The sequence below is a fragment of the Engystomops pustulosus genome, chromosome 4 (assembly GCF_040894005.1).
Source record: "Engystomops pustulosus chromosome 4, aEngPut4.maternal, whole genome shotgun sequence".
In the NCBI taxonomy this organism is placed as follows: Eukaryota; Metazoa; Chordata; class Amphibia; order Anura; family Leptodactylidae; genus Engystomops; species Engystomops pustulosus.
In genome coordinates, this window is record NC_092414.1 from 170509748 (window position 1) to 170532358 (window position 22611).

Sequence of the window (22611 nt, forward strand, 5' to 3'; positions counted from 1 at the left end):
CTGTCCATGAAAAACGGGTTGTCTATAGGATAATCTCTTAAGTGTCACAACGTCTACTGTAAAATCAGACAAAGAAAAAACGGATAAGAGGAAATCATAATTATTTAACTATTTCTATAACCAACAGAAAAATAAAATATTAAAGGACATGTGTCATCAGTCTGACTAATGGTAGGTGTAAAGCATTACAGGCTCGTTTCTTTATGCACTAATTGAAACTGCTTTAAGTGCATAAAGAAAGGGCATATTTGGTATGAAAAGAACTTTTAAAAAATGTGTAAATGAGCCGGAGGTGCTCAGGATGACATGTATCTATGTGCCCCACTGTAATCCTTTCTCCTACATGCCCTGCTCTCTCCATGCCCCTGACCTTTGACCTCACCGGCCGGCTCCTAGCTCCTTGGCCAGGAGCAGCAGGAGGTAGGATTACAGTAGGTGGGCATGCATAAATTAAAATCTGGCGATGCCGAGAGGTGCTCAGGCTACATAAGCCTGAGCACCTGCGGCTCATTTACATATTTTTAAAAAGTAATTTTCGTAGCATATACACACTAAACACAGTTCTGATTAGTTCATAATGAAACAAGCATCTAATGCTGGCCAGTAACACTAATGGGAGATGTCCTTTAAACAAATTATTAGAGTTTACTTCAAACAATCACACAATTAAATATATCTAGATAATGTCTCTAACTGTTCAAGGGATTTGGTTCTTCTTAGTAACTTAGTATCTATAATAACAATAACAAAAACAATGTGTTTACTGAGCAGTGAGAATAGTCTGTAGCATATTCTCTGGGAATTGTAGCATCTCTAGGGCAAGGTGCTACTTGTTCACCTGGCGTCCACTAGAGGTCAGCAGTGAGCCTGCCAGTTAATAATAGGAGCAGGCAAGTGTGGCCTGCAGCCATTTGCCTGGGACTACAGTGTGTATGTTATGTGGAGGACTAGCTCTCCCCCTATCCCAGCCTGCTGCCTTCCTAGCACAGGAGAGCTGCAGAAGAAGCAGGCACTGGGGTTGGCTCTTGTGATTGCAAAGAAGGAGGAGGAGGAGGAGTGTGGAGGAGCAGCAGCAACAGCAGCAGCAGCTTCAGATCATTAAAAACCAAGGAGACACCAGAGGCTTGTGCCAGGCTGCTGCTTATCCTAAACATTCAAGCAAAAGACAAGAGGTCATCATCACAGCAGGGACAATGCAGGCTAAAAAGAGCAGGGGCTCCAGTGCCAGGACTGCTGATGTGCAAGGAGATGAAGCTCAGAGGAAAAAGAAGAAAAAGAAGGCATCTTGCTTCTTAAACATCAAGATCTTCCTAGTGTCTGAGTGTGCCCTGATGCTGGCACAGGGCACTGTAGGAGCTTACCTGGTGAGTAGAGTACCTGATGCATACACGCCAGGTCAGGTCGCTGTGTACACTTAATACTCTGGCTTCAGGTTTCTTAGTGCTGCATAGGGACAGGGGGACTTGGGGCAAGCAACTATTACTCTGGTTAGAAAAGAGACGCATAAGGATGGGTTGGCTGCCAGCATCCACTGCAATAGGCAAGGGGAGTTACTTGCAATTTATATGGAAGTATCTGCAGATGGCTATGCAGTGTAAGGAACCCTGGAAGATCCTCATATCTCTTATTGGCTGTCAGACCTGCTAGGTGGAGAAGAGCCAGCACTACAGGGTATAGTGTGATGTAGTATGGATAGGATATTGGCGTCATGCAATACATTGGACTATGTGTATGAATAGACATGTACATAGGTGTATATATAGATGAACTGTATGTATGTCACTGCTTGTATGAGGAGTTCACCAATGTGTATATCTGTATCCACTTTTCTCCACTAGTCTTCAGCCCTTTAAACAGGACATGAAGTTCTTTGCTGCATACAAGTTGCACTTCTCATGAACAGGTGAAAAACTGCGCCAGCAGCAGCTGAGCTTTCGGAGATTGTCATTTCTCCTGTAAAGTGCACACTGATGGCAATGAAATATTTGCAGTCATGGGACATGGCCCCTTTCTGCATAGTGGTCTCAATTATGCAATAACTTATATGGCAAGGGGGCTTAACAGGAATGCTGCTGTCAAGGAATGAAGGATGCTGGCACTGATGCCTGTAGATATTTTTGGCTGGCATGAACCCCTTCTAATAAAAACCACATATCCCAGTATAACTGCATGTACCTGTCTTAAGGTGCCTTGGATAGGAAGACAGTCCTACTGATCTAACAACATGCTATGGCCACGGTCTTATTCTTCATGTCGTTGCTTACTGTGTGATGGAAAACTTTATTAGATCAGATCGGATTAGTTTGTACAGTATCTAGTTATTATTATTGCGGTCATTGATTTTTGACCAAATGGGTCACTGTAGACACTGGAATATTGGAAATGAATTATGGCCGATATCTTAATGTCTGTTTCTCAAGATTTTGATATACATGTAGTTAAAGGTAGATAAACTTTTAGTTTATTGGAATAAGCATGAGTCGGATTTTATCATGCTAAGGCTTCGTGTCCATCAGGCAAAAGTATCAAACAATCTCCAATGACAAGTCGCCTGCGGATATCAGCTATCTGTCAAGTTAAAGCCTATCAAGAGATCTACATGGCAGAAACATCTATGACTTATAGGGCTGCCGCTTGCTGCATCTATATCACGTAGCCATGCCAAAATGACCTGAAACAATGCTAGGTCATTCTAACCTAACCTCATTCTAAAGCTAACCTCTTTGACCATATTGCATTTTGCTGGGCATAAAGAGCCAATTCTTCTACATCTGGCAAGGTCTGCATATGACCCTATCCTGGGAGAAACCTCAAATACTCTGGGTTGGACTGCTTCAGTCATATCAATCCTATAAAACCTATTATTTGATGAATGGTGCCCATGTCCGAGCACTTGGTCCTCTGCATTATGTTTAGTAGTGAAGGTAGACTATGCAAAGAGCTCTTATGTCTTCATTCGTATTATGTAGTTATAAACTCTGTCTGACCCTTCATGTCCAATATATATGTCATCACATAGCAATATTACTATCCATATATAATGGTTAATATATACCGTGACCATACATAGATACAAAGACACTGATTATTTTAATTTATCCATGATATCCGTCCAGGCTATACAATCCACAGATAAAATCCTTACTAGTAACTCTTTGTTGGCCATGTATACTTAATGAGCCTTTTCACCTTTTAATGCTTCTCAATTTAAAGGAAAGTGTTAAAGGGAATGCATTTAAGGGCTCCATTTATGATCTGCAAAATTTTGCCAAGTGAGAAGAATCGCTTACTGTAGCTAAATGGCCGGTTTAGTAATTGCACAATAAATCTGCAGCCTCATTGTGAAGTTTGTTAGAGGAGTCAGACTTTTTGTTGGAATGAGGCAAGGTAAACTATCTATAGTATATACATGTAATAGGTATCCAGTCACCTGCAGTTAGGGTGCATACACTATAAATGAACCCGATAATGTTGCTAGTATACCTGAATTTGAGGAACAGAAAAGATTCAAGTATTTGGGATACTGCTATACAAAATGTTGTTAAATTTGTAATTTAAAGGAAGCTAACCTAGAAATAGGGGCCGCTTTTTAAAAGTACTTCCATTGGATTTTGAGTTTTATTTGACCAGTTGAAGACACTATGGTTATAGGAAATCTACCTGCAAAATAAAGCATGATGAACCAGGGGCACTTACTCATAGATCCAGGCACTGTGACTGTGGTAATATTCTTAGATTTGGTATCCATGCCCTCCTTTGTCTAAAATCAACTTTTAAAATTAAAAGAGGCCATAGCCCTCTGTGTTGTAATTTCAGCTGTTACACTACACATGAACATTTCCCCCCTCCCACTGTGTAGGATACAGGAGGCAGAGGGGGAAGTGCTGAGGGAGTTGGGCAGCCGATGTTCTCCTGCACAGTGTAACAGCCCGTGAAGCTACAGCATGGAGATGGAACACTTGGCTGCTGTGTAACATTCTGGCTCCGCATTCAGAACTGTTTTAATAACAAAGAGTACAGTGCAGTTCAGACCACACTGTCAGTATTCTGACAAATCCACTTATGTTCCACATAATTTTTTTTTTGAACCTTAAAAAACAGACTATGTAAAAGAGTTTAGCATAGTATTTTAGTGTGCCTTTTCCGTGTCTTTTCAGGTGACATAAATTTTCTTTTGTGGACATACATAAATATATTGCTGCTGCTCAACAGGCAAAACAGTGACACACAGTGATGTGTAGACCCCGGCACCAGTACTGGGGACATAAGGCTGTACATAAGGAATCCATGGGGGTGAGAGGGGCTGTATCTAATGAATCCCTAGGGGTGTGAGGGGGCTATATATAAAATAACCATGAGGGGGCTATTTGGTATGATAAACTAGGGAATATTTTAGGAAACAGGAGACTGTTTTAGTTTTTGAATTTTGAATGTTGGCGCTTGAGTTCACTGTAAAGGGGCTCACATAGGCTCTGTCGCCCAGGGGCCTACTGAAACCTGGAGCTGACCCTGCTTGTATAGGAAAGACAATGACACAAAAGAAAAAGTTAAGTTAGTATCAAGAAATTTGTTAGCAAACTCTTAGTTCATACAGAAGTTAATTTTGTAGCAGTTTCTCTTCCCAGATCATAGAACATAAAATTCCATTATACTGTTATATATAAATACTGGAATTCTTAGTCCATCTTGTTTTTATATTGGACTTGGCGCACTTTTAGTCATATATTTAAAGGGCATCCACCAGCTACCAAATCACCCTGTAGTGTGCATCATCTCCTGCTCCTGGCCCCACACATCCTTCTGGATATACTAAGAGGCTCCAGATAAACTGAGTGCAGCCAGATCAATTCCATGCCTGTGTCAGGAACTATAGCTAATCCGCCACCATGGGGCGTCACACCACACACTGGCCCACTCCAAGGCCCGGCACTGCCAAATCCACGCTGCTGCAGGCCTACTTGGCATGTAGCTGGTGTAAAGTGGGAAATTACATGCCTTGAGCCAGAACAATCCCTGATAAATCCCCTCCTTGGCTATTTCACAGCGATCTGTCATTTTATAGAAAATTCAGTTTTTCTTAATGCAACAAGGCTATTGCCCTTGCCTGTCAGAGCACCCATCTTCATTGTTTCTATAACTATTTTTTATGGTGGATTTTAATAATAATGTGAACTGGGCGACATCTAAATTTTCTGAAAAGTTAATAAAGTGCTAAACACAATGCTGTTTTTACTTATGAGAGAATTGGCCAACTGCTCAACCCTTAGATATGTATATTGGACTAGTTTGCTTTGTCAGAAACTATTAAGCAGTATATTTTATTATGATGGGACCTTATGGGCAAGATGATCTATGTGACTGTATGGCTTCATTGGTGTTAAATTATAGGTTGGAAGCATATGTCTGCACAAAACCTTCTACTGAACTAGTCGGGATTGAATGCTATGGCAGACACTCAGCACCTCTGCAAAGTGTCATAGGTGAAGAATTAGGTGCAAAGAAAATACAATTTTATTTGCCATAGAAATTCATGGTGCGATGGACATATAGCTGTTGCAGAGATGAAATGAGCAGCATGTAAGATGTATATCAGGTTTTTATGATATAAACATTAACAAATGTAACATTTGTTTCTGAATGCCTCCGGTAATTTGTATGGTACAGGTAGGTAGATTCTATACTCTATTTTAAGAAAGCTTTCGCTGTTCTCTAAATTGCATAAGTAACTATCCAAAGTGCTGTAAAAGCAATCATGTGCTAGTTACATACAGCGCTAAATATATCAATGATTCATGGACACATGTAAATATTTAATGTGCAAGCTCTTTTATATATATATTTGTATGTACGCTGTGTGTGTATATATCTGTAGGCTATCACATTTCTCCAAGTTTGTCACACCACTCATTTCTAACATATCACATGACTTCTCCACCAGGAGACAAGGCCAGATGGGAAAAGTGCAATTTCCCTTATGTGAAGGACAAAGACGCCACTAATAGAATTCTCAAATTCTCCCGGAAGTTTCTCCTTAGTTATCTCCAGGTCTCATAAACAGTAGGTTTATATGTAGAATGAACACATCCTAAAACTTTTGCCTAGACCAAAATGAAGCCATGTAACAGGTGACGTAGGAGTGTTATAAAAGATAATAGCGGCAAGTTATAGCAGCGAAGTTTCATTTTTTTTGTTGCATTCCATATTGCAGTATTTTAGATTTTGCACAAATACAGCAAATGACCGGTTCCCATAGAGCCATTAACTAAATGTCACCCTTCTTTTACCTAAAAATCGTTTCCCTCACATCCCCATAAAATCAACTTTGCTAACTTACCTGCCATACAGCTAGTTTCCCGGAATGCATCAAAGGGTGTGTGTCCTCCTCAGCTGAGTCCAGCAGCCTCTCCTATCCTCACTTACTTCTACTCCTCCCCATGCTCTATGCCTCCTACTCACCATTCAGAACTTCATGTCATGTGACCAGGGTGATTTCATCTAAGGTCCTTAACCCAATAACATTTGCAAAATCCACCCCATGTACAGAATATATCTGATCCCATGAAATCACAGCATGCCTCCATGAAGGCTTGGGAAAGAGAAGAAGTCTATGGAGACATGTTGTGATTTCATGTGATCCAGATACATACATGGGGTAGATTTTGCAAATGTTAATAAGTAAAGGACCTTAGATGACATCATCCTGGTCACATAACAAGATCAGAAAGAGGCATTGGGCATGGAGAGGAGTAGAAATGAGGGGAGGGACTGAGCAGGACACGCCCCCTCTGACTCACTGCTGGGATCTGGCCGTAAACTGTGTAACATAATAAGGTTGAGAAATGTCATAATTTTCTTTGGAGAAATCATTTTAAATGGCAGCTATTTACTATTGTAGTTCATCCCAGAGATTAGGAAAGGGGGAGTGCCAAGGTGCAATAAAAAAAATGTAAAAAAAATTATAAAACCAGAAAGGAGCTTTTTATGACAACTATGTGATTAAACAAAATCAATCATGAAAATGTTACACTATTAATCCACATCACTCACTTGTCCATCTGAACAGTGAGTATTTTTATCTGTCTTCATAATCTTTTTTTCATGCAACTTTAAAAAATATGTAAATAAGTCACATGTGCTAATAACACTTCTTACCCGGTTTTGGATTCTACAAAGCTTCTACGCATTGAATCTTGGGTGATTTTCTCATCTCTAGTTTTAGCTTACAAATACTGATGTAAAATACTGACCAGAATACTGACATCCAAATAAAGCCTTAGGCTGGGGTCACATGTGCTGCGCTTTACAGTAGCAGCTTAGTGGATGACATTTTACAAAACCTCAACAAGGCTGAAACTAAAATCTGCAGTGTAAAGTGACCTATAGTTTGTCTTCCTGCATTGTGTGAATTTAACCATTGCAATGGTTAACTAAGTCTTCAGCTTCCAATCTTTAAAGAGACTTGTCACTGGAATTTTACCCTTCACACCAGTAATACCTGCTGGTACAGGTCCTTCCCATATCACCTAAAATTATATGCCACTGAGGCACTGTACCTTAATTCATTAATTGCAGTCATTTTTCTGCATTTTTCTAAAATGCAAATGAGTAGACATGAGTCAATTTCTGAAGATCTTGTCACCATTTCATGCACTCTGTTGTAGGCGGGTCTAAGCGGTGAGTGGAGCCATACACCAGTGGGTGGAGCCAACATAAGACTGGCAGCAAAAGTTTAGGGAACAATTTTACTGGTCGGAAGGAGCAGATTTAAGCTGGGAGGCCTGCACCGCACTTTTCAACAAGGGGTCAATGGGGGTTGGGGATGAGTAAGTTTTATTGTGCCTGTTCTTAAAGGAAACCTACCACTACGGATCTACCTATTAAGGTAGATCCGGCGGTAGGTGTATCTAACGTATGTAAGAATAGCCCTTTTTAGGGTTAATCCTTTACTCTCTTCTAATTTTGCTAATCCTTAATCTGAGTGATATGCAAATTTTTTAAAGAGGCTACTGGGGCGCGGAGTAGCTGGAGCTGAAGCTACACAGTGCAGCTACTCCACGCCCCAGTAGCCTCTTTGATCCTCCTACACATACATCTTCAGCACGCAGCTACAAGGAGCTTCACTCATTCGTCCATGAAGCCCGAGTTCTGCACGTGCACAGCAGCTCCAGCTTCGGAGCCAAGATCGCGCAGCCTGTGTTTTGCGCATGCGCAGAACTCGGACTTTGTTACAAGGAGCTGTGCACTGAAGATGTCTGGGTAGGAGGATCAAAGAGGCTACTGGGGCGTAGAGTAGCTGCACGGCGTAGCCTCAGGTCCAGCTACTCCATGCCCCAGTAGCCTCTTTAGAAAATTTCCATATTACCCTGATCTACCTTAATAGATTGGTGGTTGTAGTGGTAGGTTTCCTTTAATGACAGATTCCCTTTAAGAGTCCCTTTGTGATTCTATATAGAAAAGGGCTATAAAAAGACATCGCCAAACATCAGTAAATCAAATAGGACTTTCCATATGGTAGTAACTTATCTGTCCCCCCCCCCCTCCTGATATGGTCCTATGAATATTGGAAGCACATGGCTCTACATTGTGCCAGACGCATGTTAACTCAAAAAAAGGACTTTAATTTAATTACAGCCACCGCTTCTAGAAACAAAGCATTACATGCCAGGGTTTGGATGGAAAGTAATTTCATTTTATGTTTATATTTGGCAAATATCACCAGATTTGTTTTGCTTGTTCTCACAAATAATCTATAAGCAATCATCTCGGAGTGGAGTGATAAATTATTGCAGTGAGCTGAATCTGCTGATGGCTTTCTGCTGCTGTAATGATCACAGATCTTGGATTCTTTCATACATTTCCTTTAAAGGAGTATGCAGAACAGATCCCTGACATTAGCATGCTGAGCAGGAGCAGACCCCGTGCCGTGTGCTCACAGCTATAAGCCTTATGGGCTTTCCTGATGCCCGTAAGATAGGAACTCTCTCACTTATGTCATCCAAGTACCTCAAGTAACCAGTCAAGTCTGTCATAGATCTCTATAATGTCCAGCATGTCCTATATAAGATACCTTCCTCATCTGCTAAACTACTGACAGCATGAAATACATCCAAACTGTAGCACACAAAAGATAGCTCTAGCATAGGGAAGGTTATATTCCCACATGGCAGATTTATTGTAGACATTTCTGCTACTGTCCCCGTCATCTGAATAGGGTTTGCATCAATCCATGTACAGAAACAATTCCATTCAGATAGATGGAAGTCATTTTCATCCGCAGAAAATTCTGTAGCAAATCTCATAAAAGAACCTCTGTATAACTGGTGACCACAAGTAAAAGTATCATTACTAATAATGTTATCAATATATTGTCATAGGATGCATTAGGCCGGGCCATGAGCCGGACCCACAACAAGGACTGAGTAGTATTTTCTTTTTTCTTTTTTACTGATCACACTTTGTCCATTGGGGATGAGGGAGGATGTATATAATGAATGTATAGGAGGTAAGGGGGGCTGTATATCATAAATTTAAGGGGGGAGAAGGGGCTGTATATCATGAATACATTGGTGTCTGTATACAACAAATCCTTGGGGTTTAAGGGGGGCTGTATATAATTAATTTATAGGGGTGAAGGGGACTGTATATAATGAGTCTATGGGGGTGAGGGAGGCTGTAAATAATGAATGTATGGGTGTTGAGGGGGATTGTATATAATATAACCTACAAGGGAGCTGTATATGATATAACCCATGAAGGTGCTGTATATAATTAGACTATAAAGGGGCTTTATATAAATAAAAATGGGGTTGATAAACTAGGGAATATTTTTATGGAACAGGTGACTGTTTTAGTTACTGAATTTTTTTTGCCGCCAGATGAGCTCACTGCTAAGGGGCCAACTGAGGCTTTGTGGCCCAAGGGCCTTAGGGCATACTCACTTGTAGTAGATTCATTGCAAACATTTTGGCAGCTGTAAAAACTTTTTCCTACTATGTCATACATATGAATAGTGTGTAACATAGAATCTGTTGGGCTGGGGTTATACAAGGACTAGACATACTTATTAAGCTGCTATACCCTCTAGCACAGTGGTGGCGAACCTATGGCACGGGTGCCCAAGGGGGCACTCAGAAACCTCTCTTTGGGCACCTGCGCCATCACCCCAGCACAAAGTTCACCAGACAGGACTTAAGGCCTCTTGCGGTCCCAGGCAGCCCAGGACCCTAGAAGAAAGCTACAATCCTAATCCAAACTTCTTCTCCTTCTTTCTACTGTATTGTTGTCCTCAGGTGCCTATACAATTTAAACATGTAACAGAGCAGGGAGTAGTAAGTTACTGCTGCAATTGTTGAATCGGCACTTTGCAAAAAATATGTGGGTGTTGGTTGTAGTTTGGGCACTCAGCGTCTAGAAGGTTTGCCATCACTGCTCTAGCAGATATACCTATGTATATATGTCTTTCTGTTGAACCCCAGTCATGGCCCTAATGAACAGGAATGGCTATCACACATGGCCATGGTTTTTCACAGTCCGGTGTATAAGCCAATTTTCTGAGATGCAAATTTTGGAGCCGGTATTATTCCTGTTTGCAACTCATGCAGTGTTTTACTATTGTCATTGGCGCATGAGTCGAGCTCACATGCTTATGAGTCACAGACTGCAAAGAACAGTCATGTGCAGGGAGCCTTAATACTAAATAAACTGTGCATGAGCAGAATACAGACTGCTATAACAAGTGGAGAGAAAGAGGGAGACATACTTTACCATTTATTGAGCTATTCAAGCAATTAGGTCTGCCTATAACCTTGAGTTTCTGCTTCCATAATAGAACATTTCTGCCATGAAATCTCCACTGCAAACAATCTGTAGAAACTATGTAAATCCAAATGCACTAGTTTTACCTCAGTAACCAGTGGTAAAAATGCCTTGTGTGGCCCCAACCTGATGACCCAATTTTCAAAATAACATTTGCAGAAATCATTGTTCTTGCCATCAAGAACACCCCCATTCCCGTGCACAGAACTCATGTGGAACAAATCTGCTGCATGTGAATTCATTCCTAGAAGTTTCTTTGGTTAATTTGGTACCACAGCAAGAATGTACAGCGAGTCTCGTGTTTGGCTATTTTATTAATTAAATCTTCTGGAACCGTAGTTTTGTCACCATTTCATAACACAGATGGCGTAAGTGTGACTTGTTCCCTTATTCATGTCATTGGAAATTGTTCAACAAATAGACTAGACTACAAGCTGTGGATGATTCAACAAGGATGACACATGCATATGGCATTATTCTTCACTCTTCGATTTGTATAGGGGCCTATTTGATACCTTTAAAGGAAATCAAAATCGAGCATCGATAAACCAGTGACACTTACTCATAGATGCAAGCATCGGAAAAGTAGTAATCTTCTAAGGTGTGTTAACCATGGCCTCCCTCCTCTAAAATCAACTGTTATAATTATGCGAATGAGTCAGAGGAGCTACCTGTTCTCTCTGTGATCTGGTTTTACAATCTGTTACATTGTCTCAATATTCCCCCTCCTCCCTTAGCACTGAGATTACAGTAGGATGTGCTCACTGCAAAAGTGCTGAGGGAACAGGGGGGGGGGGGAGTTAGACGGGGTTAACAGAGGGGGCAGTCAGGCTGTTACTATGTGCAAGGATCACTTCCCACATCCCACTTGCTCCCTCAGTACCTTCTTCTGGGTCATTGGCATCATTTAAAAGGTTGATTTTACATGGAAGGAGGCAAAGGATAACAAATAAGGGAAGATTACCACAGTCACGGTGCCAGGATCTATGAGAAAGTGCCCCTGGTTTATCAAGATGGATTTTTATGGTACATCTGTAAAACCTTCCATAAATCATGTAGTTTATATGGACTTTATTCATTTTATTCATGTGATATTCTGCCATAAGATCTGGTAGTGGGGTAGGTTGTTACCTTAAACATATAGAATAACCCTCTGAGTAGTCCTCCAGCATACCGCCTACAGACACATAGTGTCAATACCTGATGCTCGCCAGCACAGCCAGCCAAGCCCTGATCTCCACCCTGATCGTGTTTGACAAAGACCTGAGTGTAGGTCGAAACGTCACACCTTTTGATCACTTCTGTGTAAATAAAATATCACTTTCTGGCATCAAAAACCCATACGGAGTGCTTGGATTTACTTATACTTTGATATTATTGGGGTGGGAACCCTAATCCCCAACAGCACCCAACATCGATGTGCGACCGCACAAATTAGATGATAGTCCTGCATTCTGTTCCCCGGTTCTGTTTGGGGCTGTTACTTATATAGAAGATGCTGTTGTATTATTAGCAGTGTTTCTATTTTTAAAATAATCCCAAGCTATAAAGTACAGAAGAACAACATTTCTGTAATTTTATAAAACTTTGTCCCTCATTCACCTCAGCCTAGACTTTACAGATGGTTTGGATTTGAAGGACATACATCTTCATTTAAAGGGGGGTTCCCACAAAGACAAGATTCTTAAATATACTCAGGACAACAAAATACCACATTCCGTTATTCAATGTCATTAATAAAAAATACAGCATTTCACAGATATAAGTCCAACCTATCTCTATCAGCCCTGGTTTACACAGTTTTGATTGCCCCAATATCCGACTGTTAATCTTCTGCCTTTAGAATCCGGAGGACATATAGTTCTCCAGGATGACGCTGCACTGAGCTGCTCTCTGCCTCCAGCCCCCCCCCTCCTCTTGCATGAAGAAAGCTACAAGCTACAGGCAGATAAGGTTTTTATCCAGGGGAGGGGGAGGGAGGCACAGCAGATCTGACAGTGTATGTTATGGCTGAGATGTAACATAGCAGAGAATCTAAGTGTGTGTTATATGCATCTCGTGGATCTCATCATCTCTCATCTCTGATTTGTCTCATTCTCTGTGTCAGATACTAGTGAATGTTCAAAAGCTGAATGAAAGTGTATATAAACCTGTACAATGATAATCTAAGCTCATTGTCATCACACAACACCTCGTAGCACAGAGGAATTATGAAATTTCTTCTTAGAGAGTCCTTGCTCACACTCTGAAATTTTAAACTGACCATCAATGAGTGGTAGAAGCTAAAACAGCAAAAAACTGAGTAAATTTGTAAAGTAATGGGTTAAAAATGTTTTTTGTAAACATCACTAGGGGATTGAAATTTGAGAATTTTCTTTAATGGGCAAACCACTTTAACTATTCTAAATGTAATAATGTAAATACTTCAATAAGTTCTCATTGTACATTGTTGTCAAGAATGTCAATGTGTTATACAGTAGAAGTAACCCATCTGGTGTTGCAGATGAGCACAAAAATATAGAAAAAGAAAAGGCGATGATCCGGCACTTTTAGTCTTTTATACGTTTCCTAAATAATGGTAGCAGATAGACCATGGAAGGACCACAATGCGTACGAAACGTGTAGGTCTGCTACCATTTTTTAGACTAGGAGCACCTGTGCCCTAAGATTTTTTCTCCTCCATGTTTCTATCTATCATTTTAAAGAAGGAATGAAATAAAGGTTTTTTTAATTTACTTTTTTAAATGAGTGGCGGATCATCGCCTTTTCTTTTTCCATGTTGGTTGTTACCTGCATCGGCACAGGAATCTTTTGCTGTTGTGGGCACCGTTCACATCATACAGCAGTTATGGAGTTGATGTTGAAATGTGAAATATTCGTCAATCATCAAAGGTAAATGTTCTGATAAGTTGGCAAAACATTAATTATTTCTTATATCTGTCAAGAAATTTTGTAGTTTTGCACTTTTTTAAAGGGAGTCTACCACTTCCTAACTTCACAAGTAAAAACAGCATTGCATAGGGTACTTTACAAGGTTTTCACATATACCAATCCTGTTTTTCAGCAATTTTTTGTTTAAGAGAAAATGCAGGTTTTTATCGATATGCTTCATCATTCTATACCTTTCTATATTGGCCAGCATCAAATCAAGTCTTTTACACATTGACAATTGGCATAGTTGAAGAAAGCTGTTGCAACCACAGCCTTAAGCTAATTTGCATATATCTAAAACTAGATTTGATCTAAAATAATAGATGGTTTATAAACATGAAATATATATTTGGGGATGTTATAATGTTCCCTATGCAATGCTGAATTTACTTGTATTGAAGTGATTTGTGATGGTAGAGTCCCTTTAAGTAAATACCACATCACTGGCAGCTATGATGAAATGAAGCCAACTTCAGACCTTCTTAATCAGTCCATGAAATACAGACCATGGGTCAACCATATTTCTTTAACTGAGCTTTGAACTGCTGCTTCCTCAGGGGACTATGGTCCTATAATAAAAACATGACTACCAAGTCTTAATGCACCATGATTTTCTTTAACATCATAGTGGGATGTCGATTATCGTCCATGGAAACACAAGCCCTGAAGATTAGACATCACTAAATGTTGTTGAATTGAATCCTTTTGCATTGCATGGTATTTTTACATTTCAATAACTCTTTAGACAGATGTTGCTGTTTTACTGATGGGTTTTGCATCACACTAGATAATGGTTTGTAAAGCCCTTCACAGCAGGAGAAACTCATGGATGCCGGGTGCTGTTATGAGGGTGCAGTTGTCATTATTAGCACATAGCGCAAGAGCATGTAACAAAGTGTCATGTAAAAACCATTACAAGTCTTCTTAAGGTCAACTTCATTTAGTGGATGTGATACAGAACAGCTGTTCCATTTCACGTTGTTGTATGGTCTCATTACTGAGAGCTACATCTACTTGGAGCAGCCTTGCCAGTAAGTCCCCTTGAGGCCGGTAGAATTCTAGAATATTAAATCCCTTCTCATTGTTAGCTTAATACAAAACAAACATAAAACCAATGTCCTCATTTACAAAAAAAAAAGCTTATTGAGTAATTTACATTTTCCAGTTCTGAGTTGTTCATTAGTAGAGGAAAGATGAACTTTCTTTCTCATACCTCTGCAACAGTTTTTTACAAGGTCTATTGTGTGTAACACCTAAATGTGGGTTATGAGAAAATGACCCAGCTTTGAATAAATCAGCGATTCTGTATAACATTGTCATATTCGATATGACAAGGGGGTATGGAGCAGCTTGGAGGTGTATAAAGCACTCGGGGTGAGATGGAAACTTTCTAAATGGCTCCAGAGGAGCATCCATCCTCCCTAAAATGGTGGCAGACAAGATCAATTTAAATGTTGCCAGTGACTTTGCAGTCAGCATTTAAACAGTTGACACCTGAGAACAGTGCCAGCACCGATCATGGGTGTTACTGGTGGGGGGCTTGAGCTAAACCCAATCCCGGACCTGGGACTGGGGGGCCTGATTCGGCAAAGTTCGGTACTAACCTGAACTTTGCCGTTCAGTTCCTCTCATCCTTATAAAAAAGGTCACTTATATTTACCTAACCTATTTATTTCTTCAAATTCTGTTGAAAACTTTCCATTTGGATAAAATGGCGGTACAATAACACCGGGTGAACATACAATAACACCTGGTGAACATACAATAACACCTGGTGAACATATGCTAAAGAAGAAGGGGGCTAATTTAGGGGGGCTTATTTACTTCTACTTACCCGTCCGCTGGAGTTCACCGAAAGTGCATTGTCTGACGATTATGCAATGTGCCGCCACTGAGATTGTGCCCCCGATATTCTGCACCTGTTGCTTCCCCGCTCACCATCAAATTTCACCATCATTTAAGTGGTGCATGTAAGTGTATTGGCTTACGACACAATTTAAAAGTCAAACCCTGCGTTCAGTCTGAATCATTCGGATCGTCCGATGGCATGCCCCCCAATTTGTGTTGCATGGAAGCCAGCACAGCTGCACTAAAAACCGATCATGTGCACCAAAATCCCAGTGCAGACACCTGTTAAATACCTGTCCATGTGCAATCCCCGAAAAAGGTGCAAAGTTCGACGAAAGTGAGCAGGGCGACCCTTAGTAAATGAGCCGCTAGGTCTAAGACTAAGGGCAACCATTTCCCTGAAATGTGTCAGAAGTTTCCTTTTCCGTTGAGTGTTGAAGTTTTTTTATATATACATATGAATAAAGGATATGATTTTTTTAACCAGAGAGTTAAGTTAAGATAAATTCTTCTATGGAAGTCTGTGTCTGAAATCTCATCCATTTACCTATCAAAAATCTTCCCCAAAGTCAGGCAAATGTGACTCTTCTCATCCCAATTTCACATAAGATGAGTAAAGTTTAGTCTTTATTTCATCTTCTGTTCATACTAAAGATAAGAATCTCATCTTTCAGATCCCATCAAGCTTGCGGTTCTGGCACTAAATAACAAGACGTACAGCCAGTTATAGATAGGCAGGGACTGGATCTTTATCTGCAGCGTGCATTTCCAACTATGTCTTTAGCTGCCTGTCTCTCTGGTTCTGGAGCTCACAAAACCATAAGCCTGATGGGATATGAAAGGTGAGATTTTTATCTTCAATATGAAATAAAAAGCATATTTCCATGTGCTATTAAACAGAAGATAGGGGCATTTGAATTGACATTGCCCTGTAACCACTAAACTTGACTCATCTCACGTGAATATAAGATGAGATAAAAGAGGTAATTCTAGAAAGGACATTTGTTACCCGACCTGAGCAGGCTAGTAGTTTAGTGGGTTAAACCCTAGTTAAAGGTTCTCTTTAAAAAGTAGGATAATGATATTCACATTTTTATTAGTTCTATACTGTCTTACCGTACAACGCATATTACCAAATCCAACACACTCTACCTTTCTTTACTCTCAGGGGTTCTACCTCTTAAAGCAACAGGTTTGATATGTACAGAAATAAATTGACCTTTCTTTGGACAATGAAAGAAAATCTGAGTGCTCTGACGTTACTACCTGTGTGGCACCATATCATTGTGGTTAGATCTCAGAATAGAGAGAGCATAAGGGTTTTAATACTAATGAGATTAGTATGCATGCTTTTCTATTACACTTGATCAAAGTCGTCACCACCTCCTGTGAATATCATGGAGCTTGTCATTATCTGTGACGTGATACGCATGGCTAAAAATACCTTGTTTACTTCCTGTGATAATCACTAAATTACATATGAAATAAGTGGACTTTGATCCTAGAGGACGGGCTACTCCCATGTAGATAATGGGAACAAACGATTTTTGTACTTTTTTCACGCTTTGTACGTTTGTCAATATTTAAAAATGTAGGTTGCTATGCTAAATAGGGACCAATTGTCCACCGTCAGCTGCTAAGGCGACAGTGGCTGTCATCTGTTACCGTAGCGTAGAATGGAATAAAGTAGGAGAGAGAAATAAGGACCTCAGTCCTTTGTAATGAACTGACCAACAAGGAGGCTAGTAGTAAGGGCAGAAGATGCAGAAAACAGGAAATCTTTTGCCTGAAAATTGGATAAAATTTTATCATTGTGAATTATTGTTAATGAAATTGGAATCGTCAATAGTGAAATGTAATGTGATACAGATTTTCGATGGTAAACTGCTTTATGTAATGTAGCCTACAACTAGATTTAGTGCTGCTTGGCTAACAGAATCAAAGAATACATTGGTCTCATAATTATATGTACAGGCGGTCCCCTACTTAAGAACACTCGACTTACATACGACCCCTAGTTACAAACGGACCTCTGGATTTTGGTAATTTATTCTACTTTAGTCCCAGGCTACAATAATCAGCTATAACAGTTATCGCAGGTGTCTGTAATGAAGCTTTAGTGTTAATATTGATTCTTATGACAACCCAACATTTTTAAAATCCAATTGTCACAGAGACCAAAAAAGTTCTGGCTGGGGTTACAATGATAAAAATATACAGTACAAACTCAACTTAAGAACAAACCTACAGACCCTATCTTGTATGTAACCCGGGGACTGCCTGTATACTGTATTCATGAGCCCCAGTATATGGCGCCGGAACCATACAGCTGTGTATTGTATATAGTTGTGCCAGTAGGTTTATTTTAACTCCTTTTAGGTCCTATTTAATTTCAGATGGGTATTACTTTTTTTCCAAAGGTGATTCATTTTAGAGTTTTATTATTTTTTTTATTATCTAGCCTACCAATTTTAATTCATGTTAAAATGCGATTTTCTTTAGAGACATTAGTGAAATGGCACAGGACAACATCAATCGAGCAGAAGTAACAGTGCGCTAGTGTAATATAATATTTATGTTATCTTGTAGAAGTCAGGGACTTGTTCTTGTTAATTTGGACTTTTATAGAGTGCGGCAGGTTCTCTTCCCTTCTCCCTGCCTGGCTTCTGCAGCTAGTCCTAGGATCACAGCTTTCTCTGCAGTGGGAAGACTCTAGTGTCCTTCATGCTGTGGCAGTGAAGAGCACATGATTCAGCACATTGTCCCGCGCTCGTGTCCCTTAGTGAGCACTTGTTAAAACAAGCCCTCTTTTCCTGTACAGTGTGCGGCGCGGAGCCCTCCCTAGTGTAACGTAATAATGAATGATGTGAGGATCGGGAGCACACAATCATTTTCAGAGTAATACTGGCAAATAAACAAGAAGTGACAGGAGATTGATGCTAAGGGTTCTGAGCCCTGCTGAATTCTAATGTTCCCTTTTATCTGCCTTAATGAGTGGATTTCTGATCTATCACAGTTTACATCTGCTACTTGTTTCCTATCTACTTAACACTGGAAGATCAATCAGTCATTTGCAGCAGTGCTGATATGGTTTCTATTAAGACTTTTTATTACAGTTTTTCCCACAAAGACAAGATTCTTAAATATACTTAACCCTTTCCCACCGCAGCCCTTTTTCGTTTTTGCGGTTTCATTTTTCACCTTCAAAAATCTATAACTTTTTTAATTTTTCCATGTACAGAGCTGCTTGATGGCTTTCTGCGTAATAAATTACACTTCAAAATGGTGGTATTTAATATTCCATGCCGTGTACTGGGAAGCGGGAAAAAAATTCCAAATGCAGTGAAATTGGTAAAAAAAACGCATTTGTACCGTTTTCTTGTGGGCTTTGATTTTACAGATTTCGCTGTATGCCCCAAATGACATGTCTATTTTATTCTTTGGGTTGGTACGATTATGGGGATACCAAATTTATATAGGTTTTATAATGTTTTCATACATTTAAAAAAATTAAAACCATCTGTACAAAAATTTTTTGGGGGATTTTGCTGTCTTCTGGGGCTAATAACTTTTTTATACTTTGGTGTACGGAGCTTTGGGGGGTGTCTTTTTTGGGGATTTCGATCACGTTTACAATGTTATCATTTTTATCACTGTGAAACCTTTTGATCACTTTTTATAAAATTTAAATTTATTTTTTTAAATGGCAAAAAAGTGCCATTTTCGACTTTGGGAGTGATTTTCCATTACAGGGTTAAACGCAGTGAAAAAACGTTGTCGTATTTTTATAGATCGGGCATTTTCGGATGCGGCGATACCTAATGTGTTTATGATTTTTACTGTTTATTTATATTTATATTAGTTCTAGGGAAAGGGGGGTGATTTGAGTTCTTAGCTTTTTTATTATAATTTTATTTTTTTACTTTTTTTTTAATTTTTACTATTTTCAGACTCCCTAGGGTACTTTAACCCTAGGTTGTCTGTATGATCCTATCATATACTGCCATACTACAGTATGGCAGTATATGTGGAATTTAGTCCCTATTCATTACAATGTTCTGATTACAATGTGCTGATGACATTGTAATGCATGGATTAACCCGAAGTAGCCTCGGGTCTTCGGAAGAGCTGCGGCTACCATAGTGATGGATCGCAACGATCCTTGGAAAGATGGCGGCGTCCATGCTTTGCCGTCGGTGATCAGCGGGAAAACACGCGCAATATGCAGCAAAAAACTTACCGGCTATGGAGAGGGCTCAGCTCGTGAGCCCTCTCCATGCACCCGCACCTGGCATGTGACGTAATACTACATCACATGTCGGTAAGGGGTTAACGGGGTATTCCCACGAGGAGAAGTTTCTTATATGTACTCAGGATAGCAAAATAACACTTTCTCTAATTCACTGTTATTAACAAAAATGCAGCATGTCACAGATATAAGTCCAACCTGTCTCTATCAGTCCTGCTGTACATAATTTCAGTTTCCCCTAGACACGACCCTGTAACTTCTGACTTTGGGTCGGGCTGTTATCTTGGATTTCTGTGTGAGATTGTGCTGCTAAGTTTCTGTCTGTCTCTGCTGTGTGTCTGCAGCCGCACCCCCTGCACGGAGCTCAGAGACTCTCACTGATTCACAAGCTGCCAGCACATGGTGAGCAGAGAGGGAGGCTGCAAACTACAAGCTACAAGGAGATTAGTGATCTGGGGTAAGAGGGAGGCAGGCACATATCTGTGAGATGGAGCAGAGCTCAAAATGTAAAAGTCTGCAGCCTCTTTGTCAGCCAACGAGTAAAAGGCATCATGCATCTTATGCATCTCCGATGAGCATATTTACACCTGTAACCTGATAATGTAACCACATTGTCACCCCACAGAACTAGATGGGTCATAATGTGTCTGCTTAGAGAGGCCCTGCTCACACCCTGGAATTTTACACTGACCAGCCTAGTGAGTAATAGGAGCTAAAATAGTAATAACACTGAGTAAAATTGTAAAGTAAAGGGTTAAAATGATCTTTATAGTGTTAACCCCTTTAAGATAACAAAATAACACATTCTCAGATTTGATGTTATTAACAAAATAGAGCATTTCAGATACATAATTCCAACCTGCCTCTCTCAGTCCTGGTGTATACAATTTCGGTTGCCCCAGGATCCGACAGTAAATCTTCTGACTATGGTCATGCAGGGAAGATTCTTCTCATGAACAGCTTCTCCTTTCTGCACACTGCAGTGAACTCTGCATCCAGAGTTCCTTCCTGCCGGGAAACAATGTGCAGAGTTTACACTACAAGCTACAAATAAGATAAGGTCTTTATCCAGGTGTGTTATAGCTTAAATGTAGCAGAGCTGAAGTGTGTCATTGTGTGTTATTTCCATGTCATGGATCTTATCCCTCATCACTATGTGTCAGATACTAGCAGAATGTTCAGAAGCTAGGATGTTAGGAGCTAAAACAGCAATAAAACTGTGTAAAATTTACCCCTGTGTAGAGGGGTAAAAATTATCTTTATTGTGTAAACCTCACAATGGGAATTAAAATTTTAAAACTTTCTTTCATGGGCAAACCCCTTTAAGTTAGGAGGTAAAAAAGATGATGGATTAATTGAAAGAACAAACTATTCTTTGCTGCAGTATAGGATTCAGTATAGGTTGAGTATATAGTACTATCTTCATAGTATCAGCGCATGTATAGAATTCAAATTTCAGAGACTGTAAACTCTTGCAAGCAGTGCACCCCCCCCCCCCACTGTTCCATATTACTGTTTGTACTCTGTAATGTCTTATTTTATTTGTATATTGTATCATGTGTGTCCTATGATTGGTAAAGTGCTGCGGAATATGTTGGTGCTATATAAATAAAGATTATTATTATAAAGGAGTTTGATTTGATAGTGCCATAATTGTACACCGAACACAGTACTATAAACATTGTACTTGTTATTGTAGTTGGCCCCATGACTTCATACCTTCCAACTTTTGAGGTGGTGAAGGTTTCAATTCATCAGCTTTTGACTTGTCTCTAACTCCACCTCCGGGGTGCCAAAAAAAAGTTAGATCCCCCTTACTGTCCCAACAATGTGTAATGTGGCCCCCACATGGTATAATGTCCCCTTACTGTGTCCTTCACACTGTCTGATTTTCTGTTGCCCCCTCCCAAAAAATGCTCCATTTTTGCTAGCCCCACTCTGCCCACCTACCATGCCCCTTCATGCAGTTCCTCCCTCATGTATGCACACCCTCCTTTTCCTTTTTGCTGTAGATAAAAATCAAAACAGTTAGACCCTCAACTTTCCAGTGTTCCTCCGTATGAGTCCTCTGTTCTTCTGTCTTTTCTACTGCTATTGGGCCCCCTTTTCTTTACCAAACACAGCAATGGGAGAGGAACAATGGTGGAGCTGACAGCTTTACCCCAGCACTCATAGCTGTAAGCTGTAGATATAATTGGAGCCTGGGACATAAGTCACGATACCTGAGACGCACCCAAAAATATAGACCTGTTCGGCCCAATCCAAAATGTTTGGGAGGTACGTTAACTTGAATGGAACTGCATCCTAGCCTTGGAACCAAGGAGCCTGACTTAATGGACCTAAGGAGAAGAAGCTACACTCACAGGAGCGCTGCTGTGCATTACAGCGGATTATTAATAGGGATATGAGGTGTCAGCCCTCCAACCTTCTAATTTTGATGATCTATTTGAGAGATAGTTGATCACAATTTTCATCCCGAAATTCCCCTTTAATTTGCAACTCCATGACTTTTCAGTGTGACCATGTCTAAAGAACCCTCTCCCCTGTCACCACACAGAAAGCTTCACCATTGGGCAGTAAATGGGGCACCATGAAAATTAACCTTTAAATAAATCTGCCATTGTCGAGGGGGTTGTGGAGGAGACATTGAGCTCTTGTGTTTAGGACTAAAGCAATAGCGATAAGTTTGATTATAAATTTGTTTCCCATATTAAACTCTGATAGTATTTTTCATGGTGGTGGCCTGGGGAGGGGATCATCAGTGAATG

The 22611-nt window shown here is 40.1% G+C and overlaps 1 protein-coding gene across 1 annotated transcript in view; it reads left to right on the forward strand.

Annotated features, from left to right (window-relative positions):
• The first annotated feature begins 906 nt into the window (after nt 1-906).
• The window catches only part of SLCO3A1 (solute carrier organic anion transporter family member 3A1), a 235173-nt gene continuing 213468 nt past the window's right edge, over nt 907-22611 (forward strand). Inside the window, exon 1 of the mRNA XM_072148553.1 lies at nt 907-1364. Coding sequence (XP_072004654.1) covers nt 1194-1364 — 171 coding nt within the window. The 5' untranslated portion in view covers nt 907-1193. The remainder of the gene's footprint in view (nt 1365-22611) is intronic.